We start from the raw sequence: 20,927 nt of genomic DNA on the forward strand, positions 1-20,927 counted from the left end.
CAAAGGAAATTTCCTCTCCGCTTACTTCTTCCTCTTCCTTTTTCATTCCTCCTTCAACATTACCATCATCTCTCGAGGACAACTCACAAGAAAGCCTACCCTGAGCCTCCTCTGACCTCAGAGTGTGGGATTCAGACACAATGGATGCAGTACTCTCGGCTATGCCATTGCTGTCTTGGCTACCAAATGGAGTGTGCATTGCCCTACAGAGTGCTGTATCTGCACCCTCCATGACTTTGTTCTGTTTGCCATTAGAATCTGACAATACTGACTTGTGGTCCAGTCCACCTGAGGACGAAACACTTGCTTCTGTCAATACTTCTATTTCCTTTGACTTTTCTTTTCTTTCATTATCCTCACCATTCAGTAGGGAGGACTCAGAGGCCTTAACTTGAGTATCCTCAGTCATATTAGTATTCAATCCCTTTACATCTGATACTCTAATTTCATCTTCCTCTGTTTCCCTGATATCCTCTGCTGGAGTCTTCAAACTTGGAGTCGAAACCTGTGAAGGACCCTGGTTCTTGGCCTGATTAGAGCCCTCAGTGCAATCTACTTGCAAGGAAATTACAGTTTTTGTCTCTGTCTTTGCCTCTGTAGCGGTTTGTCTGCTGGGATCAGTTACATTCTTCTGCGTTATAACATGTTCTTCCTTCACTGAGGGTTCTTCATCAACAGTGGCTTTGGCAATCTCAGAGTGAATGGTTGTCTGTTTGAAGGCTTCAGTGGTGGTTTGTTTGGAAGTTGGAGTTTCTGGTTTGGCCTGAACACTAACACTTCTTGCAGATTGTTTATCAGGACTCAATGTGGTTTTTGCAGTATTTATCTCAGGTGTAGAGGTCTTGGCAACAGTTCCTTCATTGAAACTTTGGCTAATCTGAGAACCAACAACCCTCTTGTTTTCAGACATTTGGAGTGACCCTGTCAGATTTGTCGTGTTAACTGATCCCACTGTTTGACTCTTTGGATGTTTGCTGATGTTCCTGATTGTCTGGCTTTTCGTAAATGTTTCTGGAAAGGGAGTAAGTACAGGTGTTTTTTGGATGATGCGGATCTTGTCTCTCGAGAAGTTCCGACACTGATATACCCTAACATTTCCTCCCTGAACACTGAGTGTCCTGTCGACTGTAATGTTCCTTCTGAAAGCAGAAGGGCTTGTTGGGGCCCGGTAACATGGGGTATTATACATGGTGTCAGAGTGTAGACCTAGGAACCTGTGAACAGCAGGACACATACAGATTAGGCAAATAGTAAGAAAAGGTTGATACATTTTTTTCAAGGCACAATGGTGGAAAAAAGCAACACCAACATAACAAAAATGTAAATCTTCAAACTTTCTGAGACAGGCCAATGCAGTTAGGTGTCAAGTTAAGGAAACGAGACGGATGGTACATGTGGAGGTACAAATTTAAGTTTCAGTGGACTTGTAGGGTACAATTGTGTCAGGTTACATGATGATGTTCCAGTGATATAAATTAATAGCTTTCTTAAACTGCAGAATTAACTGGTATGTTACGTCTACTCAAAGTTAAATAGTAAAACCCCATACCTTTGTTTGCTTTGTCCATCCAGCAGCCTCTTGTAGTTATTTATCTCGGCCTCCAGTCTTGTCTTGATGTCCAGCAGGGTCTCATGGTCTGCAGCCTGCTGAGCTGTAGCCTGCAACACTGAATCCAGATCTCCACACAATCTGTCTGCTGTCTGCTGCAGGACCTCCAGCTGCAAGACGAAGGACTCGGTCTGCTCCAGACCTGAATTTTCCAACATTGCGTTCTACACAGTCAGACAGGAAGACAGATGCTGTTTAGAATTGTTGGGGCGGAAGGAGATTCTTCTGCTGCATTTGAGGGGGTACAACATATCAGAAATATCCACAACAGCTAGTCATATTCAGATAACTAAAGCTTACTTTAATCACATCTGATGGGCAACTTTACATACCTATTCCACATGACACCAGTTTTGGGATAAAGTTTTTAGGAAATCCTGACAATGTAAGAACCCTCCAATTTTGTATTTGAAAGCAAGTGTCAGTGCACTTATGGAATGACAGTAGGAGTGGCTCAAATTGTGCAAGGCTGTGAGTATAGTCATCTGTCCCTTTGGGGAAATCCAGATTAGATTTAGCATCAAAACTGTGTACTTTACAACGCTGTGAGCAGGGTTTGAACCTGCGCGGGGAAACCCCATTGGATTTCGAGTCCAACGCCTTAACCACTCGGCCATCACAGCTGTAAACTAAGCGGAGAGTCTACTTTTTGTTGATTTAATTAACATGAACCTCTTACATAAAAAGGATTAAAGGAAGTGATGTAGAATTTAAATACTGTTTGTGATTTGATCTGATTGCTCCAAAACATCAATGTCTTACATCATTTTTGAATGATGTGTTTACAAAGACAACATGTTACACTTTTCTGTGATCAGGGTTTGAACCTATAGGTAGAAAGCTTAATGGAATCTAAACTTATCTCCTTCTCCACTCAGCTATCACAGCTGGTTTCTTTAAGTGCCTTCGTTTCTTTCATTCCATTGCAAAAAAAATTCACCTTGGAGCGATAAACAGAAAAAGCCGGCTATGATCCAGGGATCCTGTTTGTAATATTATGTGACTGAAAAAAAATCTGACTTTTTTATCTGACTTCAGAACTGCATCAAGTCACTGCTAATATTTTGAGAATGAAATACAAATTGTCAAACAGAAAACTTTGTCCAAAGAGCTAGAAAACAATCATTTAGAGGATGGCATCAGTGGATTAACTATTGACATCTGTAACCAAGATTAGCTCCAGATAATCTCACTCATTGTGTTTTGTCTTTAGAAACTCTCTGTAAAAAGAGTATTTCTCTACAGCTTCATGGTCACCTGGCTGTGGTTACACCATTGGGGGGTTGTGAGACAATAGTCAGTTTTCCCTGTTTTTTTATTTATCTATTTAAAAAAATAATTCCAGTATGTTTATCTCACCAGAGCCTGCAGTTGTCTCAAGTCTTCCTCCAGACATGCTGCTGTTCTCCTCAGCTCCTCCAGCTCTGCCTGGTCAACCTCTGACTTTGCTGCTGGGTCAAAGGTCACCACTGGAGAACTCAACATTGACCCCTGAACACAACACACTCTTATAAAATGTGCAAATATACACCCAGACTTGTGGTTACAGAAGGGTCAAAGCTTTTTATTTTCACTTATGGTTCTATCAGAGTATGAGTGTGCTGTAAATGTTTCTATACCTGAGTGTTGACCCAATCCTCACTCTGGTTCTTGGCCATCAGAGGCGTACTTGTCTGTCTGAGGTCATTCAGCTGTTGGATCAGGTCTGATGACCCAGTAGTCTGCATCTTCACTGTAACACCCCCTGACACCTGGGCCAGGAAACCCTGCATGTCCTGAACAGATAGCCATAAAGCATGAGGTACATGCAGTTTGGATAAACTGAATAATCCAGGTGAGTTGTTGTTTTTTTACCTGTTGGTGCTGTATCTGCAGCTCCATCAGTTGTTGAGAGTGATCACTCAGCCAACTCCGCAACTCTGGCAGTTTGTGGACTGTCAACTCTTCTCCCAGCTCCCTCAAGTCGTTAAGTGCCGCCTCAAGACGACTACGGTGCTCATGCTCCTTTTCACACCTTTTTACACATCAGAAGATGACGGTATATATCTACATGTACTATATATTTATATATGAAGGTGAGTGTTCAGTAAGTACCTGTCTTTGAGGTCTAAGGAGTTGAGCTCTGCATTGAGAAGCTGCAGCCTCACCTTAGCCTGAGCCGAGAGACATTCACCAATCTGTGAGGTAGAGACACATTTTAAAAGAATTACATTTGGTGAAGGGTGCATTATGGGTAAAACTGAGTGTTTGGGACTTGGGTCTATCACCTGAATTTATTGATTTCATATTATGTCTTTGGATTTACTGGTGACATGAGACTTGTTGGTCCTCTTGACTTAACCATGGGACTTGTTTGCTTTGACTGTTACTGTTCTTGACTTATAACTTGAAACTTTGGACTTGTTGATGGTAGTTGGACCCTGACCTTGGCAGTTGGTGATATTGACTTGGGACATGACTTTTGACCTTGTGGACTCAACCCGGAAATGTTGGTCTTGACTAGGGCCTTGCCTTAAAACTTCAGGATCACCACTTCCTTTTTAGGATCTTGGACTTGTTGGTTTAAATTCATGGCTTGGCATTTATACACCTTGATTGAGGATTGTTTGTCTTGCCTTGACAGTTGTTGGTCTAAGCTAAGACTCCTTTTTTTGGGTCCTGACTCTTGGTTTGACTTGGAGGATGAATTTGAACACTTTGGACTTGACTTGGACCAGTTGGTATTTTCTTTGAACTTGGTAGTTGATACTTGAGACCTGACCTGTGGTAATCATTGGGTCTTTACTTGGGACATGATTTTGGACTTGTTGGTCTTGAGTCCTGTTGGACTGTTGTTCTAGACTTGGGACTTGATGATCTTAATCAGGGACTTTTTGGGCTTCACTTTGTAATCGTCAGTCTTGACTGAAATATTTGAACCATGATAGGTACATGACTGAAATTTTATGGTCCTGACTTCTTAGACTTGACTTGGGACTTGTTCTGTATTTTGGCCTTGATAGTTGAAATTGACCTTAGTCTTGACTTGGACTTAGCATATATTTAATGGTTTTGAATTGACATCTAAGTTTAGACTTGGAACTTGATGATCTTCAATGGGGCGTTTTCATTTTGCAATTGTCAGTCATGACTTTGGCAAGAGTTTTGACTTTGTACAGCTGTCGACGTTTTAGTCTTAAATTAGCCTTTAATAGTTTTGATGCAAGACCTGTTAATTAATGTTTGGGCTTTGATTTATGGTCTTGATAGCCATAACTTGAGACTTTTTTGAGACTTGATTTTGTTCTATATCTGTGAGAAGAAAAAATACTTCACAACCATCTTAGAATAAACCCAGTAATCTAGATATTCTCTAGAGTTATTGAAATGTGATTGGTAATTACTTGGAGCAAATCACTGAGTTTTATTTACCATAACTAACTACTACTATAACCTTTAATGCAGCCGTGAGGATTGATCAAGATAAATGTCAAGGGTAAACAATCTTGCCAATAAATTGTAGTTACCATGTTGGACAGGGAGTTACCCTAACGTCTTAAATGTCAAGTCAAGCTCAGGCTTCTGGAATAAACACCCTCGTAAACAGACCTCAGTTTAATCACAAACTATGTCTCTATTCAGAGGTAGTCATTCATCAATGAAACCTTCAATTGTTAAAAATCCAGTTGGATCTCTTACATTTGACTAGATGTCACTTTAGATTTGTTTCAGACTCGCTTCAACAGGTCTGACCTTTAAGCAGAAGCAGTACCTGTAGACGAGTCTGAACTGGCTAGAGACGTTTCAAGTTTGACACCATAATTTCCTCTGCACAGCTGCTTCTGGCCTATTTTCTTTCTTACTTATTAATTTGGCCCAGGTCAGCCTTTATGTCTCCCTTTTTCATGCACAAAGCAGTTTACAGTGAGATATTTGCATGTGTCTTCACATATGTTTTTTTTTTCTAAACTAACCACCATCACACAAGATCCTAATATTGTGTATTATAATTAAGCCTGGTTATATTTTACTTCTCGTTGTTGATCCATTCAGTGTCCTTTATGTGTGTATGCTGTTGTTCTGCACACCTGGTCCTGCAGCAGAGATGCCGGCCTCAGGTGTCTGTCCAGCTCTCTCAGCTCTCCAGGACACTTCCTGTTCAGTTCCTCCTGGATCTGACACTCTAGCTTCTGATTGGCCGCCTCCAGACATCGGACCTGTATCCACCAATCAGAGGAGAGAAAAAATGAATCTATTATCAACTTTAGTGTTTTCAACCCAAATCACTGGAGAAGAAAGGCCTTTTTCATTTGATTATCAGCTGATTTTTTTTCTTCTTCATGTGCTTGTTTTTTATTCTTTTATTCATGTGTTAGAGCTCCCACATTATTTGGTATGCTATTATAGAATACGATACGATATTACACACCACGACAGGATACGACACGATACCATACCCGATATGACATGATAGGATAAGATACCATACGTTACAATACAACCCTATATGCCATGAAAAGATAAAATATGACAGGACACGATAGGATAAGTAATATACAATACAATTCGACACGATACGACACGACACAATACGACATAACTCAATACGACACGAAACAATATGACGTGTCACGATACGACATGACACGACAACAACAGGATATGACATGATACGACACAGTACGAAACGACACAATACCACATGGTACGATACAATGTGATATGACACAATATGATACTACAAGACACGATACAATACAATTCGACACGGCACTCAGGTTATTCATACATTAAGTTGCCTCCATAGAAGTACTACAGCATAAACAGAGTTGCACCTACTGAGGTATGAATGGCTTAGACAATTTAGTCATATACTAAAACTTACAAATTGTGCAATTATGCTGCTTTCATGATCTCTTATTCTTAGAATACAGACCATCATCCATCATATTTTCAAACTCAGTTTAATGTTGGCTGTTCTATGCAGCTATAATTGAGATAAAATGATTTGTGGACAAATGTTTCTTGTTGTCTAAGGGCAGAAATGTCATTTGTATCTTTGCAGATTTGTAGCTTCCTATTTAATTTGTGATCGTTTCAATTAAAAGATATTTATAAAACCTCTTAATGACAACACTGTGAAGGCTTAAATGGATTTTAGATGCCGAAACCCCAAAACAAAGAAAGTTTTCCATGAATAGAACAGCAGAAGTTAAATCACTCTTCTCTCAGTTAAAGCAAACTTCCTTTAGAAAACCTGCTTTTTGAATGTGTAACAAAACTTAACACTACAATGCAATTTCTCTTTACTTTTTAGATTGTTTAATTTGGTTCTGTTTACTGTTGTTGGATCCGTCAACAGAAGTAGTGATAAGGATTTTGCTGTATTTCTTTTTTCTTTCAAACAAAAGTAATAACACAGATGATTCTGCTTAATTTAGTTATTCTTCTGCTGCTGGATCCATTCAGGGAGATTTTGTGTGTGATACCTCAGGTTCTCTTACCTGCTGCAGGTATGAAGCAAGCCTCATATTCAGCTGCTGCAGATTGACTTTATCCTTGGACAAACAGAAGCTCCTGCTGCTGTCTCGAGCCAAAGCCATAGCGGTGCTGTAATGTACCAGAGCTCCAGGTCCATGATGAACATGATAACCCAGAGCTGCTCTTGCTCTGCCTGCACGAAGAATCTGCCACGGTGTCATCTTAACAACCAGATCTGTTTCCTATTTAATGCCTAGATGTCACACCTGGACTCATCTATCCTCCCTAAGGTGCATTGCTTCTTTAAAGCGTTGCTCTCTGCAGAATTCAAGGAGTAAATGCAGGGGTTCCTGCTCTGTTCCACTGCTGCATGCTCAAAACCAATCCTTGTGTCTAAACTCCCTGCTGTCTTTGTGTGGCCCTCAGGTGTATTAGAGGGTGTTTCTGCCACAGGTGTGTCAGGACTTGATGAAGTGTAATTTTAATCTGCTTTAACCTTTAAATAGCAATTTTTAGAACAGGTTTCAGCAGGATGGTAGCTCTGCCCTCTGGACTATTTTAGTGTTCAGCTCATCATACATGAATAAAGAGAACATCAGGTTCTCACCTGTTCAGTAGATGTTCTGTAACCTGAGGGCCAATGGCAAACCTCCAAATATATCTTACATAAAGGGCTAATTCTCACAATAAATCATCTTCAGTGTGAGCTGACATGTTATTATTTTGTGTCTTAAGTGTCCTACAATTAGTAAGAATGATCACAAAGGATTCACATTTAATGCCATGTAAAAATTTGAAACATAGTAATCACTTAGGGCCAAACATCATTGAAGAATCTGGTATTTTAATGTTTACCTATGCTTTTAAAACATTTGCTTTCAGTGTGAATGTCAGGAGGTTTATTTTTATTCACTTAGTGTAACAAAGAATAAATGCATATTGATGATTTTACGCTTTAATGCAATCATGCTCATTTTTATGTTTACTTGCTTTACAAACAAGTTCAAATTACTATGAAATTGTGTGCTAAGACAGTCAAGATGTTAACCAAATGATCTCCTTTTTTGTTTTTGTTCTTTGAAATGTGTTTATTCACCTTCATGCAGATCAATTATCAAACTGTATGGCATACACACTTATTACCAAATTTCCTATGAGAAATCTGCTACTTTTATGCTCTCTTGCTTTTGAACATAGTAAATACCAGTGTTATTTAGTTGATTTATAAAAGCAGAAAATATAGCAGATTTATTTATTTCTAAATATGCTAATCCAGCAAATTTTACTGCAGCAATTAGGGTTGCCAACTGTCCCGTATTAGCCAGGACATCCCGGATATCGGGCTAAATTAGTTTGTGCCATACTGGACCTCAATTGTCCCATATATTGACTATTAACTCTTGTAAATACAGCAGACTGCACTCCACAGATCCTAGATCAGATAAAATGGCAGTGGCAGATCATGTGCCAATCACACCGCCTGTCATCCAATCACAGGCCCCCTCACACGCATCAGTTGTATACAGAGCAAATGCGCCAAGTCCTGCAAAAAAGTGTGGAGAGGATTTTCTTTCTCATGGCCGTTAAATGGTCAGACTCAAGAAACAGATGCAGCACAGAGCTGCCCTTACAAAAAAGGAGTTTACTGAAGTATACGATTAGTATACTTCTTTTTACAACAGTATACTTTCAGTTTACTTTCGATGTACTTAACAGAGATATACTTGACAAAGTTATGTGTAAGTACACTGGGCTTATACTGATAAGTATATTTAAAAGTCTAAGTATACTTGACTCTTATTTAAAATTATACAGAAAGGTCTTGGTATACTTGGCTTAAACTGAGAAGTATACAGAAAAGTCTGTACATTTGGCATATACTTATACTTGCATTTTTTATCAAGTTGTACAGAGGGAAAGTATATTTAAGTACTAAAAAAATCATGCCTAATATTCAAGTAAATTTGATTGCAGTTGTGCTCATTCTTTGGGTAGTAGACTATTCAAATATTCTTTACCAAGCATGTTGGCTTCTTTTAAGTATACGTGAACTTCTGTATTCAACATATGTATTTGCACTAACATGTCAGCTGTGGAATGGAACTGCTGATAATAAATAGTACATGGGTGGAACTGAACTTGATCTTTTATGTTATGTTAATAACCCACACTGAAACAGGTAACCATTTTTTCTGATTTTATTCGAGAACAAGTCTCACATTTTTTCCCAAGGTCTCAGTATTGTAACAGACTTGACACATACTGGCTGCTATCATGAGTCATTACCAAGATAGGCTACAACCTAATATAACTCATGACTGCTCTTTTAGTCACGTTCATATGGATTTGGCAATGGTGTAATGTACAACTTGTCAGCTGTTATGACAACAACACATTTCATTCTTATCCCATTAGTATTCAGGCTCTATCCAGCAGAGGTCAGTGGCGGGTAAAAACATCCAATGTTGACCCAGCACACGAAGCAGAGACAACAACCAATCAGAGAGCAGCAGCCGCAGACCCTGCGCCTGCGCATCCGAGGAGGGATATTTTTGTTGATATGTCTGCAGGGTTTTAATGATTATTTCTGCGGGTTTTCGTGTTCCAGTGAGCGTGACCCCCCGCGACCAGGCTTGATGGAGAACCCGAGAGACCTGGTGAGTTATAATGCTTGTCATTTCTGCTGGAACCCACGTTTCTGTCCTTTGTTTTGGTTGTTATAGCAGTGTTAAAGGCTGCTTCAAAGCGACTCCTGTCAGAGGCTTCATGACGGAACTCCTTATAAAATCTCGAGCATAAGAGTTCCCCTGCTCTACGATTAAAATAGAAGACTCACTGAGGTGACATTTTACATTTTTGCATAAGCAGTTAACCTAGACTTTCATTCGGCATAGGTGTGATATATAAAGAATGTATTTAATGTGACAAATCAGAGCGCTTTATTCCTGTTATTCACCGACCTGCGCTATTGGATATCCTCTCAATGTGCAAAAAGGCACATTTATTACCCACATGCAAAACACAGTGATAAACAGGACGAGATGTTCTTTCATTTGGAGTGTGTGTTCTGAACAAGTTCGCTAATACTAAGGGTGCATATCCTTTTAATTGTTGCATTGCTGTAGTGTTAACCCGCTGCAGCCACAACAGAACAATGTAAAGAGCAAGGGCTGTTCAGGTGAATCGGACGAGATTTATGGCACTCTGATTACAGACTTTGTGGCAGGGGCTTTGAATGCATCCCGATTGAAAAAGTGGCTTTGATTGAGTTTATCCCAGTCATAGATCACATGTAATGAAACACATCATGGTGTGTTTAAGGAGAAAGATTTTAAATTGACAGAATTTTGGAGGTCATTTGGTGGCAGATCAAGGCAAGTGTTTACGCGATGACACACTCGCTCGTTCTGGCTATTGGGTCGCCTTGTCTCTGATGTCAGTCATACTCTCTCTCTCTCTCTCTCTCTCTCTCTCTCTCTCTCTCTCTCTCTCTCTCTCTCTCTCTCTCTCTCTCTCACCGCACTGCAGTGGTGTATCAGGTCACACAGCTGCAAACTCAAAAAATGGAAACCTCTGGATGCAACAGCTGTGTGTGTGTGTGTGTGTGTGTGTGTGTGTGTGTGTGTGTGTGTGTGCGTGCGCGCGCGCGCGCGCGCGTGGGGCATATGGATTGTCTCAGCTGAGCAGAGTTGAATAAATGGATTTTGTGTGTGACAGAAAATCAAGACAAATTTGCAGAAATAGGAAGTAATGCAGTGCCTAACAAAAGTAAAGTAATAATACAATAATAAGACAAGTTTTATTTTTGCTCCATTGGAGTAAATTCCCTTGTAGTACAAAAGCTATATACACCTTTTACTTATGTACGGTGGCCCTGAAGTGAAAATCACAACGGCAAATCAGAGAAAACTATGACAACTCAGAAAACAGTACGACATGAACCAAACTGGAAGAATCAAGAGTCATGGAAGGGTTGTTTGGCTGCAACTGATGATTCTAATGATTATAGATTAATTTTATTAAATGTATTTTTTACTGTAATTCAATTTAACTTTCTTTCAATCTATAATAATACACTGACAGAATTCAGGACTGTTTTATTAACATGCTTTATAAAAACTTTAATCCTGCAGGTGGAGCGTCCGTCCAGGAAGCGGAGCGACTCCTTCGGGATGCTGGACAGTCTGGAGGAGGACCGCAGCAGCTGCAGCTCCGAGTCCAGCGAGGGGAGTGGAGCGTCCAGCCCAGAGGACAGTGAAGATGAAGACTATGGAGGAGGAGGAGGAGGAGGAGGAGGAGGAGGAGGAGGAGTAACTCACCTCACCCCCTCCTCCTCCTCCTCGTCTTTGACGCTCATTAAAACCAATGGACAGGTGTACACGTACCCCGACGGAAAGGCCGGCATGGGTCAGTCTCAACCTGATGATTCTGCTTCAACTTTGAAACATGTGGAAGAGCCCAAGTCTTTATTTTTTAATCAGTTAAAGACAAACCGCCCTGCTGCAGCAAATACTCAGCTGCTGAAAATAGTCCCTCAAAAAAGCACTACATTCTTCTGTTTATATTACTTTTTTATTAAGTATGACAGTCGTGAAGGAAGCTTAAAGCTACAGAAGTGAAAGTAAGTTAACCAGAAAGGGAAAATTAGAGGTACTTTTTACAACTTTATACTTCTTCTGCACTTCATTGATTTTAATTAGTAGTTTCTTTGCAAAAAAAAAGGTGAAAACAGTTATGTTAGCTTATTTTGTATGTAAAACTTTACAATCTGGGTAATTTACTCTGTTTCTTTTGTTGTGATGGGGAACTTTCATCAATCTAGGATCATATTGCAGCCATTACAGCCTGTTTAATGCTGCAGGATGAAGAAATATATGCTGACATCCCAAAATCCTTTCCTTCCTGTTAGTGATTTTAGACCTGTGGGATTTTCCTGCCCTATTTGCATTTTGCACAATCTCTCTGTCTATAAGCATCAGGTCATGTAGGGACTAAATGTTTGAAAGAAAAGTCGGTCATTTGTCTTTCTTTTTGAAAATTTCTCAGCAACCTGTGAGATGTGTGGTATGGTGGGGGTCAGAGATGCTTTCTACAGTAAAACCAAACGCTTCTGCAGCGTCTCCTGTTCCAGAAGTTTCTCCTCCAACTCCAAGAAGGCCAGCATCCTCGCCAGACTGCAGGTACACATATCCCTGAAACTGACTGACAACTTAAGCAAATATATCCCACAGGAGAGCTACATTTCTCTGAAGTTGGTAGGACTATTTATTTCCCCCCAAAAATCCTGTACTAAGATGTCAGTCAGTCATTTGCTTACAGCTGCAACATCTTACATTTTCAGCAGATTGAATAAATCTGGCTTTTTTGGGGTTAGTTGTAAAAAAATATTTTGCAACTTTTTGACATTTGAGTAAAGTTTGTACCAAATACATTTCCTATTATAAAAAAAATAAGGGGCCATGTGCAGTTTTCTTTTACAGCTTAAATGTGGATACATCAGTGTCATCTGCATAAAATTGACATCATTAGTGTACAGTTGGAATTTTAAATGCAAAGATATTTGGTCCTAGTACGGGACCTTGTGGATATTTTTTTGTGGTTTGGGTAGGAAACATAATTACTTACATTTGTATGCCGTTTTTAATCCAGGTGGATGCTAATCTACCATTTTTTATTCAAATGGCGCCAAATCATGATATACAAATAAATAAATGTTTATTACCATTTCCAAAGTTATATTTTTGGGGGCTTTTACGCATTTTATTGATTCAGTAAAGGACAGTGGATAGAGAAGGTAACCTGGAGAGAGTGGGGGAGTGACATGCAGGAAAGGTGCCATAGGCTGGAATTGAACCCAAGCCGCCGGCTATATGGGTGTGCAACCTAACCATTAGGCTAAATCCACGCCTCAATGATAAGTAACTTTTAATGCTAAAGATTCAAAGTTAGTTATACATGACATGAAGAAACAGAGAGAGGGAATGTCAGTAGCTCATTGTGCCTATAACAGTATAACTAGGAGGTGGTCTAAACTTGAGCTAGACCTAGCTATAAGCTTTATCAAAAAGGAAAATTTGAAGCCTACTCTTAAAAGCAAAGAGGGTATTTACCTCCTGAACCCTAACCCAACTGAAGGGTTTGCCTCCCATACTACTTTTCGAGACCTTACGTACCAAACATGTTCTTTTTGTTGATAAACAAGAAATGTAGTGCAATTTTTTTGATGTCTTAAAGACAAAGTCTGATTCATCTTAATGTCTTTGTGTCTGAAAGGGGAAGCCTCCCACCAAGAAGGCCAAAGTTCTGCAGAAACAGCCTCTGATGAGTAAACTTGCTGTGTTCGCTCAGCATCAAGCCAACCAGCAGGGCGGAGTCAAGAAGAGCCGTGAGTTCAAACTAAATATCTAACTACATGTTGTCAATCAATATCCCTTTTGCCAGTTCAAGGAATGATGATGGGACCAAATCATCCCACCACCGTGTTGGCATCAGAGGTAAATACAGAGGCAATACAGGGGTGAGGTGGGACCACTATGATCCAGTGGAGCAAGCAGGAAGGAATATGACTATGAATATGTGTGTATGGGAAGCTCCTGCTGTGTGTTAAGCTCTCGTGCTCATTCAACGCTGCCTGTTATCCCCTCACTTACTGTTATGAACAGCGACCTGTCAGTGTGCAAGGTTTCTGTCTGTCAGTTAATCTGTTGCCTGTTTGCTGCAGTCGCTCTGGATGGGTTTGACTGGGGTCGTTACCTTAAAGACGGAGATGTGCCGGGCGCTCCAGTCAGCTGTTTCAAACACGTGGGTGCATCACAGAAACACAGACAAACAAACACAGTGGAGAGGAGAAAATTAATTGTGACTTTCCTTAAGTTCAAACTAAATGTCTGTGTTTAGGTTCCTATGGGGTTGTCGTGGGGCGACGTCAGGGAAGGCCTGCGGGTTGAAGTGCCAAACACTGACAGTAGTCTGCCGATGAAAGTTTACTGGATCGCTGGAATCATCAAACTGGCTGGTAAACACACATTTATCACATTCGCAAGGACACATTTTATTAGAGTTTTTGCCCTGCAGACTCATGACTTTTCTTTAAACCTGGACTTGTGTGTGTTTGCAGGTTTTAAGGCCCTGATGAGGTATGAGGGTTTTGACAGTGACTCCAGCAGAGACTTCTGGTTGAACCTGTGTGTGCCTGACATCCACCCTGTGGGCTGGTGTGCGGCGGGTGGGAAACCTCTGGTCCCCCCTCAGAGTAAGAGACACATCAGCAGGGTCCTGTAGTAGCTGAGACATCCTGTATTTCAAACTAAATTAGTTAGCCCATAGTCCTGTATCTAGACACACTTATCATCCAATCACAGCCCCCCTCATGAAAAGCATTGAAATTGCTAAATCCCACCACGTCTGTGTTTGTGTGTGTTTTTGTGTGTGTACACTCAGCCATCCTGCACAGGTTCACAAACTGGAAAACGTTTCTGATCAAAAGACTGACGGGATCCAAAACGCTGCCACAAGACTTCTCCTCCAAGGTCAGACAAACACTTTTCTACCTCTATACTTGTGATATCATCCACTCTCCACCCTGAATCTTGACCAGCCTGATTCGATCTCTTAAGTGACAGCATTCCCTCTTCCCTCCAGGTGCAGGACAGCATGCATGTCCCCTTTAAGAAGCAGATGAGGGTGGAGGTTGTGGATAAAACTCATCTGTGTCGGACACGGGTTGCACTGGTGGAACAGGTGAGACTCCTACAGAAAAGAGTGGAAATGTCTGATCATTTTGAGGTATTTACATCTGTGTTCCTGTGTGCTGTTGCAGGTGATTGGCGGTCGTCTCCGTCTGGTGTACGAGGAGTGTGACGATGGAACGGACGACTTCTGGTGTCACATGTACAGTCCTCTGATCCACAGCATCGGCTGGTCGCGCTCCATTGGACACCGCTTCAAACGATCCGGTGGGTTACTCGAGTTCAATGAGACGCACAGCTTTGTAACATGCACACTCTATTTTTGATTCTGAAGCTTTCTGAATCGGATTTGATCAAATGCAGTCTGGTGTTTACATGTGGAGCCTTTTAATAATTATTTTGCTCCTGAAAGTGTGGAAGTGTATTGCATTCACATGAGAAAAAAAATTCTGCTCTATTTTTCTGAATGAGTTAATTATCTCAGAATTACGAGAAGGTTTTTCTGAATTAAAAAAAATACTGCTACAGTAAAATCCCAATGGCACCTCAAGGCCACACAAGGAAGTAGCCTAAACATGCCCAGGTTGGTCAGTTTAATCCAGTTTTATTTACTTTGAGTTTAAGATATTGTGAAATTCCAAGATACTAGTGTCTTTAAGTAAGATTGATGGTATTGTCAACTTTGCCTGGACACTTGAGGACTATGCAGTTGTTTAGACGTAAGACCCGTTCTGATCTGCGTGACATTGCTTCATTGATTATAAAACAATGCATCTGAAATGCCTTCAAGCTCGCTACATAGTGACTCAAGACAATCAGACAATGCTGAAAATACTCGTCCTCACGGATTGCAACTGAGGTGTTGGTTATCTTGTTAGTTCAGAAAAACAGAGCAGATTTTTTCCCCATGTAAATGCAATATGCTTCTGTAATAAAGCAATTGTTTTCAACCGTGTACATTTTCAAAAATGTACAAACTCATACATATTTCAAGTCCGAAAAACTGCAGTTCCTCAAATGTCCACTTGAGGCTGCCCCCAAAAGTGAGTCAATCCCCATAGAGCTCCATGCTAAGATGTCCAACTTCACAGCAGAGATAAACATGTTTACAGCCGGGTTAAAAATATTTAAAAAAAACTAACAGACAATTCTGAAGGGTGCGCACCAGACTGCATTAAAAAACCAACAATGTCAGCCGATGTGAGATAAATTAGAAGACTGAGTGTGAAGCTGAAACTGTGTGTGTGTGTTTCTAGACGTTTCTAAAAAGCTTGGTGTTCAGACTGACGCTCCTGAACAGCTGTTTGCAAAGGTGAGAACATCCCTCCGTCTGTGTGTTGGATTATTTGTTGCCTCAGTAGAGCTGTTCATCACCTGATTTCACTCCACAAACTTAAATGCATATCTGACCTTTGACCTCTAACAGCTCCACACCTCCATGTTTGATATTTAATGTTGATGTTTAAGACTCTTGTGTGTACCTGTGCAGGTGAAGGAGGTGGATCAGAGTGGGTCCTGGTTTGAAGACGGGATGAAGCTGGAGGCCATCGACCCTCTGAACCTGTCTGCTATCTGTGTGGCCACAGTGAGGAAGGTGAGGACTAGCTTGAATGCGAAGCTGTGGCAGCCAACTATGGCAAACATGCTGCAACATCCCAAAGGATTTCTGTTAAGAGAAACAGGCTCCAGATTTAGAAACGTTGCAAATCCCTCTCTCCGTCAGGTTCTGGCAGACGGGTATCTGATGATTGGGATTGATGGTTCAGAGGCAGCTGATGGCTCAGACTGGTTCTGTTATCACTCCACCTCACCCTCCATCTTCCCTGCTGGTTTCTGTGAGATCAACAGTATCGAGCTGACGCCTCCCAGAGGTACAAAAAAACGTCATCTTTCTGTGACTCTCAGATCACACAATCGTTTTTCCTATGGAGTGTTCTCAACAGAGCTCGGTTTTCACAGGAACAGCAGCAGCTTCCTTCTGTGGCTGTAAACCATGTGATTTTAATCTGAAGAAGTGCATTACCTTAGTCTCAAAAGTAAATCAAACCCTTCTTCTTTTCTTGTTTTTGCATCTCTCAGGTTACAGCACTCTTCCCTTTAGATGGTTCGAGTGTCTGAAGGAGACTCAGTCTGTGGCCGCTCCTGTCTCCCTCTTCAACAAGGTCAGAGAACTAAAACCAGAAAAACTCATCCGAAGAAGTTCTTGTAAATGAATGTTACAATTGCATGTTTTTAACCTCCCTCCATCAGGAAGTTCCTAACCATGGTTTCCGTCCCGGGATGAAGCTGGAGGCCGTCGACCTCATGGAGCCCAGGTTGGTCTGTGTTGCGACGGTGACCCGCATCGTCCACCGGCTGCTGCGGATACACTTTGACGGCTGGGAGGACGAGTATGATCAGTGGGTGGACTGTGAGTCACCTGACCTGTACCCGGTGGGATGGTGTCAGCTGACCGGGTACCAGCTGCAGCCACCTGCCGTCAACGCAGGTCAGTTTGTATGAATCATATCAGATTTTCAAACATTAGACTTTCGAGGAGACCTGAGATGAAGCATTCAAGTACTGTGTGAAATCAAAGTTTGCAATTTAGACTCAAAAACAGCCTTTCCTTAAAAGTAAGAAAAATTGTTTTGATGTATAAACAAACTGTGAAAGTTTCAGTCTCACAAATTCAGGACTTGCTTCTGTTTGCTGAATTAAAGGATCAGAAAAAAATATGTAGATCTTTCTTTCAGGCTCCAGAGATCTTCAATCAGCTTCCAAACGGAAGAAATCCCAGCAATACAAAGGACAGAAGAAAAGTACGTCTTAAACAGAATCAAATCCAATTTCTGGCAAGTTTTAGAAATAACCTTAAGCTAGTACATAAAACAACACTAAACAAGGATTCTTATACATCTGATTATTTTATCTCAGTCACAAATCCAAGAAGCTGTTTGTAAAATGGTTTCCTGTCCCTTTAAGAGAGGAAGTTGCCCATCACGAAGCGACCTGTCAGCCTCTCGGGCGCAGTTGTAACCGGCGTCCCTAGAAGCCTATCGGGAGACGAGAACGAGACTCCACCTAATTACCCATCACCCCCAACTCCTGCCTCAGCAGCCCAGCCTCCCTCTGTGGACCCCGAGAGCAGCCCCAACACTGAGGGGGGGTCAGGTACTCAGGAATTTATAAATCTGAACATTTTTAATCTGTATGAGGAAAAATATCTTGAACCATCAATTAATACATCAGATAATTATTATGCATTATTGGATGTAAAGCTTTTCAGACTCTATATGTAGCCTTGCGTTTGACCGCTCAAACTCCCTGTTGTGTTTTCTGCAGGTGTGCAGGTTAAGGAGGAGAACATGGAGGGTTCTGACTTTTCTTCAGAGAGGACTGAAAAAGAAACCAACAGATCATCTGGAGAAGTATTTAACAGCCAGGACCAGTAGGCCTCATCCTTCCCTCTCTCTTTCTCTCTCTCTATCTGTCCTTCTGTATGTAGAGTCAGGAGATTCAGTCCTCATTTACTGCAATTAAAACTGATTTAGTTTTGGACACACTTCTCTTCTGCAGTGACAGAGGATACAAGATGCGCAGTGCATTATTTAAAAAAATACATTTGGCCCTCGTCCATTTCAATTTTGAACGTCTTTCTCTTTGTCCCGGTCAGACCAAGTGGTAACAGAATAATCCATTCATAATCCTTAATGTAAAGGTTGGAGGCATAGAGGTGTAATAGCTAGCTAAGCGGCTGCTCACATTTAGGGTGATGGGATCTTATTTGGGGAGTTCTAGACATATTCAAGGCATATTATATATAAACTGTCAGTCTTTTTGTATGTAAAAAGACAAAAGATTAATTACTCCCCCTCCAGAATCTTATTATCTGGTATAAACCGACATTTTCTGGACATAGAGAAATCTCTAGACAATCAAATTCACAAGTTATGAGAAGAAATGAGGATTTATTTACAGCCCTTGCTAGTTGCAGATCTTTTACCATCAAGTTAACAGGCTAGCTAGGTAGCTAACTGTCATTTAGGAATCTTGTTATGCTGTGGAAGCAGGGCGTAAAATTAACTTTTTACTTCATCTGCCATTGGCGAGTAACCTCCAAAAGTTTACCAGCAAAAAATATTTTTCACCAGCCAAATAATGGCATAATGCCGTTTTGACTTTTCATGGTCCCTAATACTTTCCAATTTCATGTTCGTTGTGCAAAGGCTGCAGGTCATGGTGTGGCATGTAGGGCCGTAAGTCAGTCAGGACCGAGGTTGGCCAGCCTCGTCAATTTTCCAGTTTTCTTTGAAACGTCGTATAGTGACATTACTCCGTTTAGCTGTCTGTTCCTCTTCTTGGTCGTCTCCTGCCTCTTTGTTTATCCTTTTTGTTTGTGGTGGCTTCACGCGGGGAACGTGTCACCACATCTTCCTTGAAACACTCTTCCCGCCGTGCTTCTTCAAGCAAAGGGAATGAATAGAACTCCAGTAGCTGACGTCACACCGTTCCCAACGTACCAAATCACAACACTAGTACAGCACGCCACGTGGGTCAAAATAGCCTTAAAGTCGGCAGAAATGAGTCAAAGTATGAAAACAAAATCTCACATGCAATACAACATTTTCCATAGGCCACTGGCGGGTGTGTGTTTTTGTTTAACATGCCAAAATATTTTTTTTACCCGCCATTGTCGCTTAGCGGGTGTTAATTTCACGCCCTGTGTGGAAGTATTTGAAATCAGACACAATTATTGAAGACTTTTTATTCAACTCAGCAGAGTAAGCTATTCATTGACTTTTATTCAATAAAAAGCCACAGTAGCACATCAAGCAAGCAGGGATCAGGTGTCTGTTAGCAGCTGGCTATCTCCACTGCCTAAGAATTATTATATAAGTTAAAAGTTGTCAAATTATTGATAATTTCCACCAGAATTTTCATTGTTCATTGATAGATAGCTTACTTTGTACCAGAAGTTAACCACCACAGCAAACCAAGCCAGCATGCTATGTACTGCCAGTAAGGAAGCTAGTTAGCTAGCTCAGCTACTAACAGGGCGATAATTGTTGTAGCAGCATGAAAAACTTCCCCTTGTTTAACGCACCTTTATTCAGAATGTAACATTGTTATTACTAATATAGAAGGCAGCTTTATTGGACAGATTACCAGTAAAAAGTGTTAATATGTTAATGCTTTATAATAGTTATTTATAAGGGAATCCCTGCAATTAGATTCAAAATTGATTCATATTAAGCCAAAAATGTAGCCTTGGTCTGACCGTGTTTTATTCAAAGTCTTTTAATCATCTCTTCATTTTCCTTCCTGGTAAAGACAAACTGTTCACACATTTTATAGAAAAGAAGGGGAAAAGGCCAAAGTGCTGCTTAAAGTATCACAAAAAAACAACTCTTGCACTCTTCTGACTGAGGGACAACCGCAAAGAGAACCGATCAAAACAATCTAACAATAAAGAGGAGGAAAAAGAGGACAGGTACGTATTGGACATTTGCGTTACCCATCTTCAGTTCCTACAACAGAAAAAAAAAACACAATAAGGAAACTTTTATATGTTTTTACAATGCCAAGATCTTCGTCAATGTGTGTTAAGTTGGTGTGTTCAAGGGTCAAAACTCTTGACGTAATATTGTTGATACTGGATGCTGTGTAATGTCATGTTGAGATTAGCAGTCATTTAAAAAAATGTGTGTGTGTGTGTGTGTGTGTGTGTGAGAGAGAGAGACGTGGTTAGGATTCTGAAGAGTTTTCCGGATGCTAGGAAACAAGAAACCAGCGAACAGGAGCTGCAGCACTTAAACTGGTGTCGTTTTTTGTAATGTGAATCAAAATGTGACAGAATCATGTTCAGCGGGTGTCAGTGTCTACGGCTGTAAAATAATCTAACAGAAACAAAATGTTTCCTTACTTTTATCGTGACTTTGTGTAAAAGTCTTAAACCGGCAAAAAGAAAAAGAGAGGTTGTTTTCTCAAAATTCTTCTCAATGTAAAATACGTCTACGTAAGAAAAAAGGAATTTGTTGTTTGAAGAAACACCCACATCTAAGCTTAGTGTCACTGCAATAAATACATGTCCAAAATGTTGCAATAAGAGATTAATGTACTGTACATGTAGTTTCAAGGTTTACCATTTTAACATTTATACCAAATTCAATCTTTAGTTTCATCACCAG

General features: G+C 40.6%; 2 protein-coding genes and 1 non-coding gene across 4 annotated transcripts; 1 reads left to right on the forward strand and 2 right to left on the reverse strand.

Annotated features, from left to right (window-relative positions):
* Nucleotides 1-1,518: 1,518 nt before the first annotated feature.
* LOC117832339 (keratin, type I cytoskeletal 17-like) lies at nt 1,519-7,191 on the reverse strand. The gene is made up of 7 exons (XM_034711431.1): nt 7,093-7,191; nt 5,677-5,805; nt 3,704-3,786; nt 3,464-3,623; nt 3,229-3,375; nt 2,969-3,100; nt 1,519-1,773 (listed from the first exon to the last, which is right to left on the reverse strand). The coding sequence occupies exons 1-7, from the start codon at nt 7,189-7,191 to the stop codon at nt 1,519-1,521; spliced, it is 1,005 nt and encodes a 334-aa protein (XP_034567322.1).
* trnas-cga lies at nt 2,151-2,232 on the reverse strand. The gene has a single exon. It is a non-coding gene; the product is annotated as a tRNA-Ser (tRNA).
* A 2,405-nt stretch (nt 7,192-9,596) lies between the features above and the next one.
* On the forward strand, nt 9,597-20,539 carry LOC117832973 (MBT domain-containing protein 1-like). 2 transcript variants are annotated; one of them, XR_004635295.1, is made up of 19 exons: nt 9,597-9,726; nt 11,203-11,476; nt 12,116-12,249; nt 13,343-13,454; nt 13,791-13,870; nt 13,967-14,084; nt 14,187-14,321; nt 14,510-14,598; nt 14,711-14,809; nt 14,889-15,024; nt 16,014-16,069; nt 16,247-16,351; nt 16,481-16,628; nt 16,837-16,919; nt 17,008-17,245; nt 17,493-17,558; nt 17,722-17,910; nt 18,082-19,087; nt 19,212-20,539. XR_004635295.1 is itself a non-coding variant. In XM_034712304.1 (18 exons), the coding sequence occupies exons 1-18, from the start codon at nt 9,706-9,708 to the stop codon at nt 18,189-18,191; spliced, it is 2,193 nt and encodes a 730-aa protein (XP_034568195.1). In that variant the 5' UTR covers nt 9,597-9,705; the 3' UTR covers nt 18,192-20,539. The 2 variants fall into 2 exon arrangements, 1 of the variants encoding a protein (XP_034568195.1); XM_034712304.1 differs by having other exon boundaries at nt 18,082-20,539.
* Nucleotides 20,540-20,927: the final 388 nt, after the last annotated feature.

The sequence above is a fragment of the Notolabrus celidotus genome, chromosome 20 (assembly GCF_009762535.1).
Source record: "Notolabrus celidotus isolate fNotCel1 chromosome 20, fNotCel1.pri, whole genome shotgun sequence".
NCBI lineage: Eukaryota > Metazoa > Chordata > Actinopteri > Labriformes > Labridae > Notolabrus > Notolabrus celidotus.

Excerpts from the sequence above, each read along its gene's own strand:
- LOC117832339 (XM_034711431.1), bottom strand. The coding sequence starts at position 7,191 with ATGGCTTTGGCTCGAGACAGCAGCAGGAGCTTCTGTTTGTCCAAGGAT. Across the intron at positions 3,101-3,228 it reads AGGATTGGGTCAACACTCAG|GGGTCAATGTTGAGTTCTCC; the intron begins GTATAGAAACAT and ends TGTTGTGTTCAG. Across the intron at positions 1,774-2,968 it reads TGAGACAACTGCAGGCTCTG|AACGCAATGTTGGAAAATTC; the intron begins GTGAGATAAACA and ends CTGACTGTGTAG.
- LOC117832973 (XM_034712304.1), top strand. The coding sequence starts at position 9,706 with ATGGAGAACCCGAGAGACCTG. Across the intron at positions 14,810-14,888 it reads GGGTTGCACTGGTGGAACAG|GTGATTGGCGGTCGTCTCCG; the intron begins GTGAGACTCCTA and ends GTGCTGTTGCAG. Across the intron at positions 16,629-16,836 it reads CGAGCTGACGCCTCCCAGAG|GTTACAGCACTCTTCCCTTT; the intron begins GTACAAAAAAAC and ends TGCATCTCTCAG.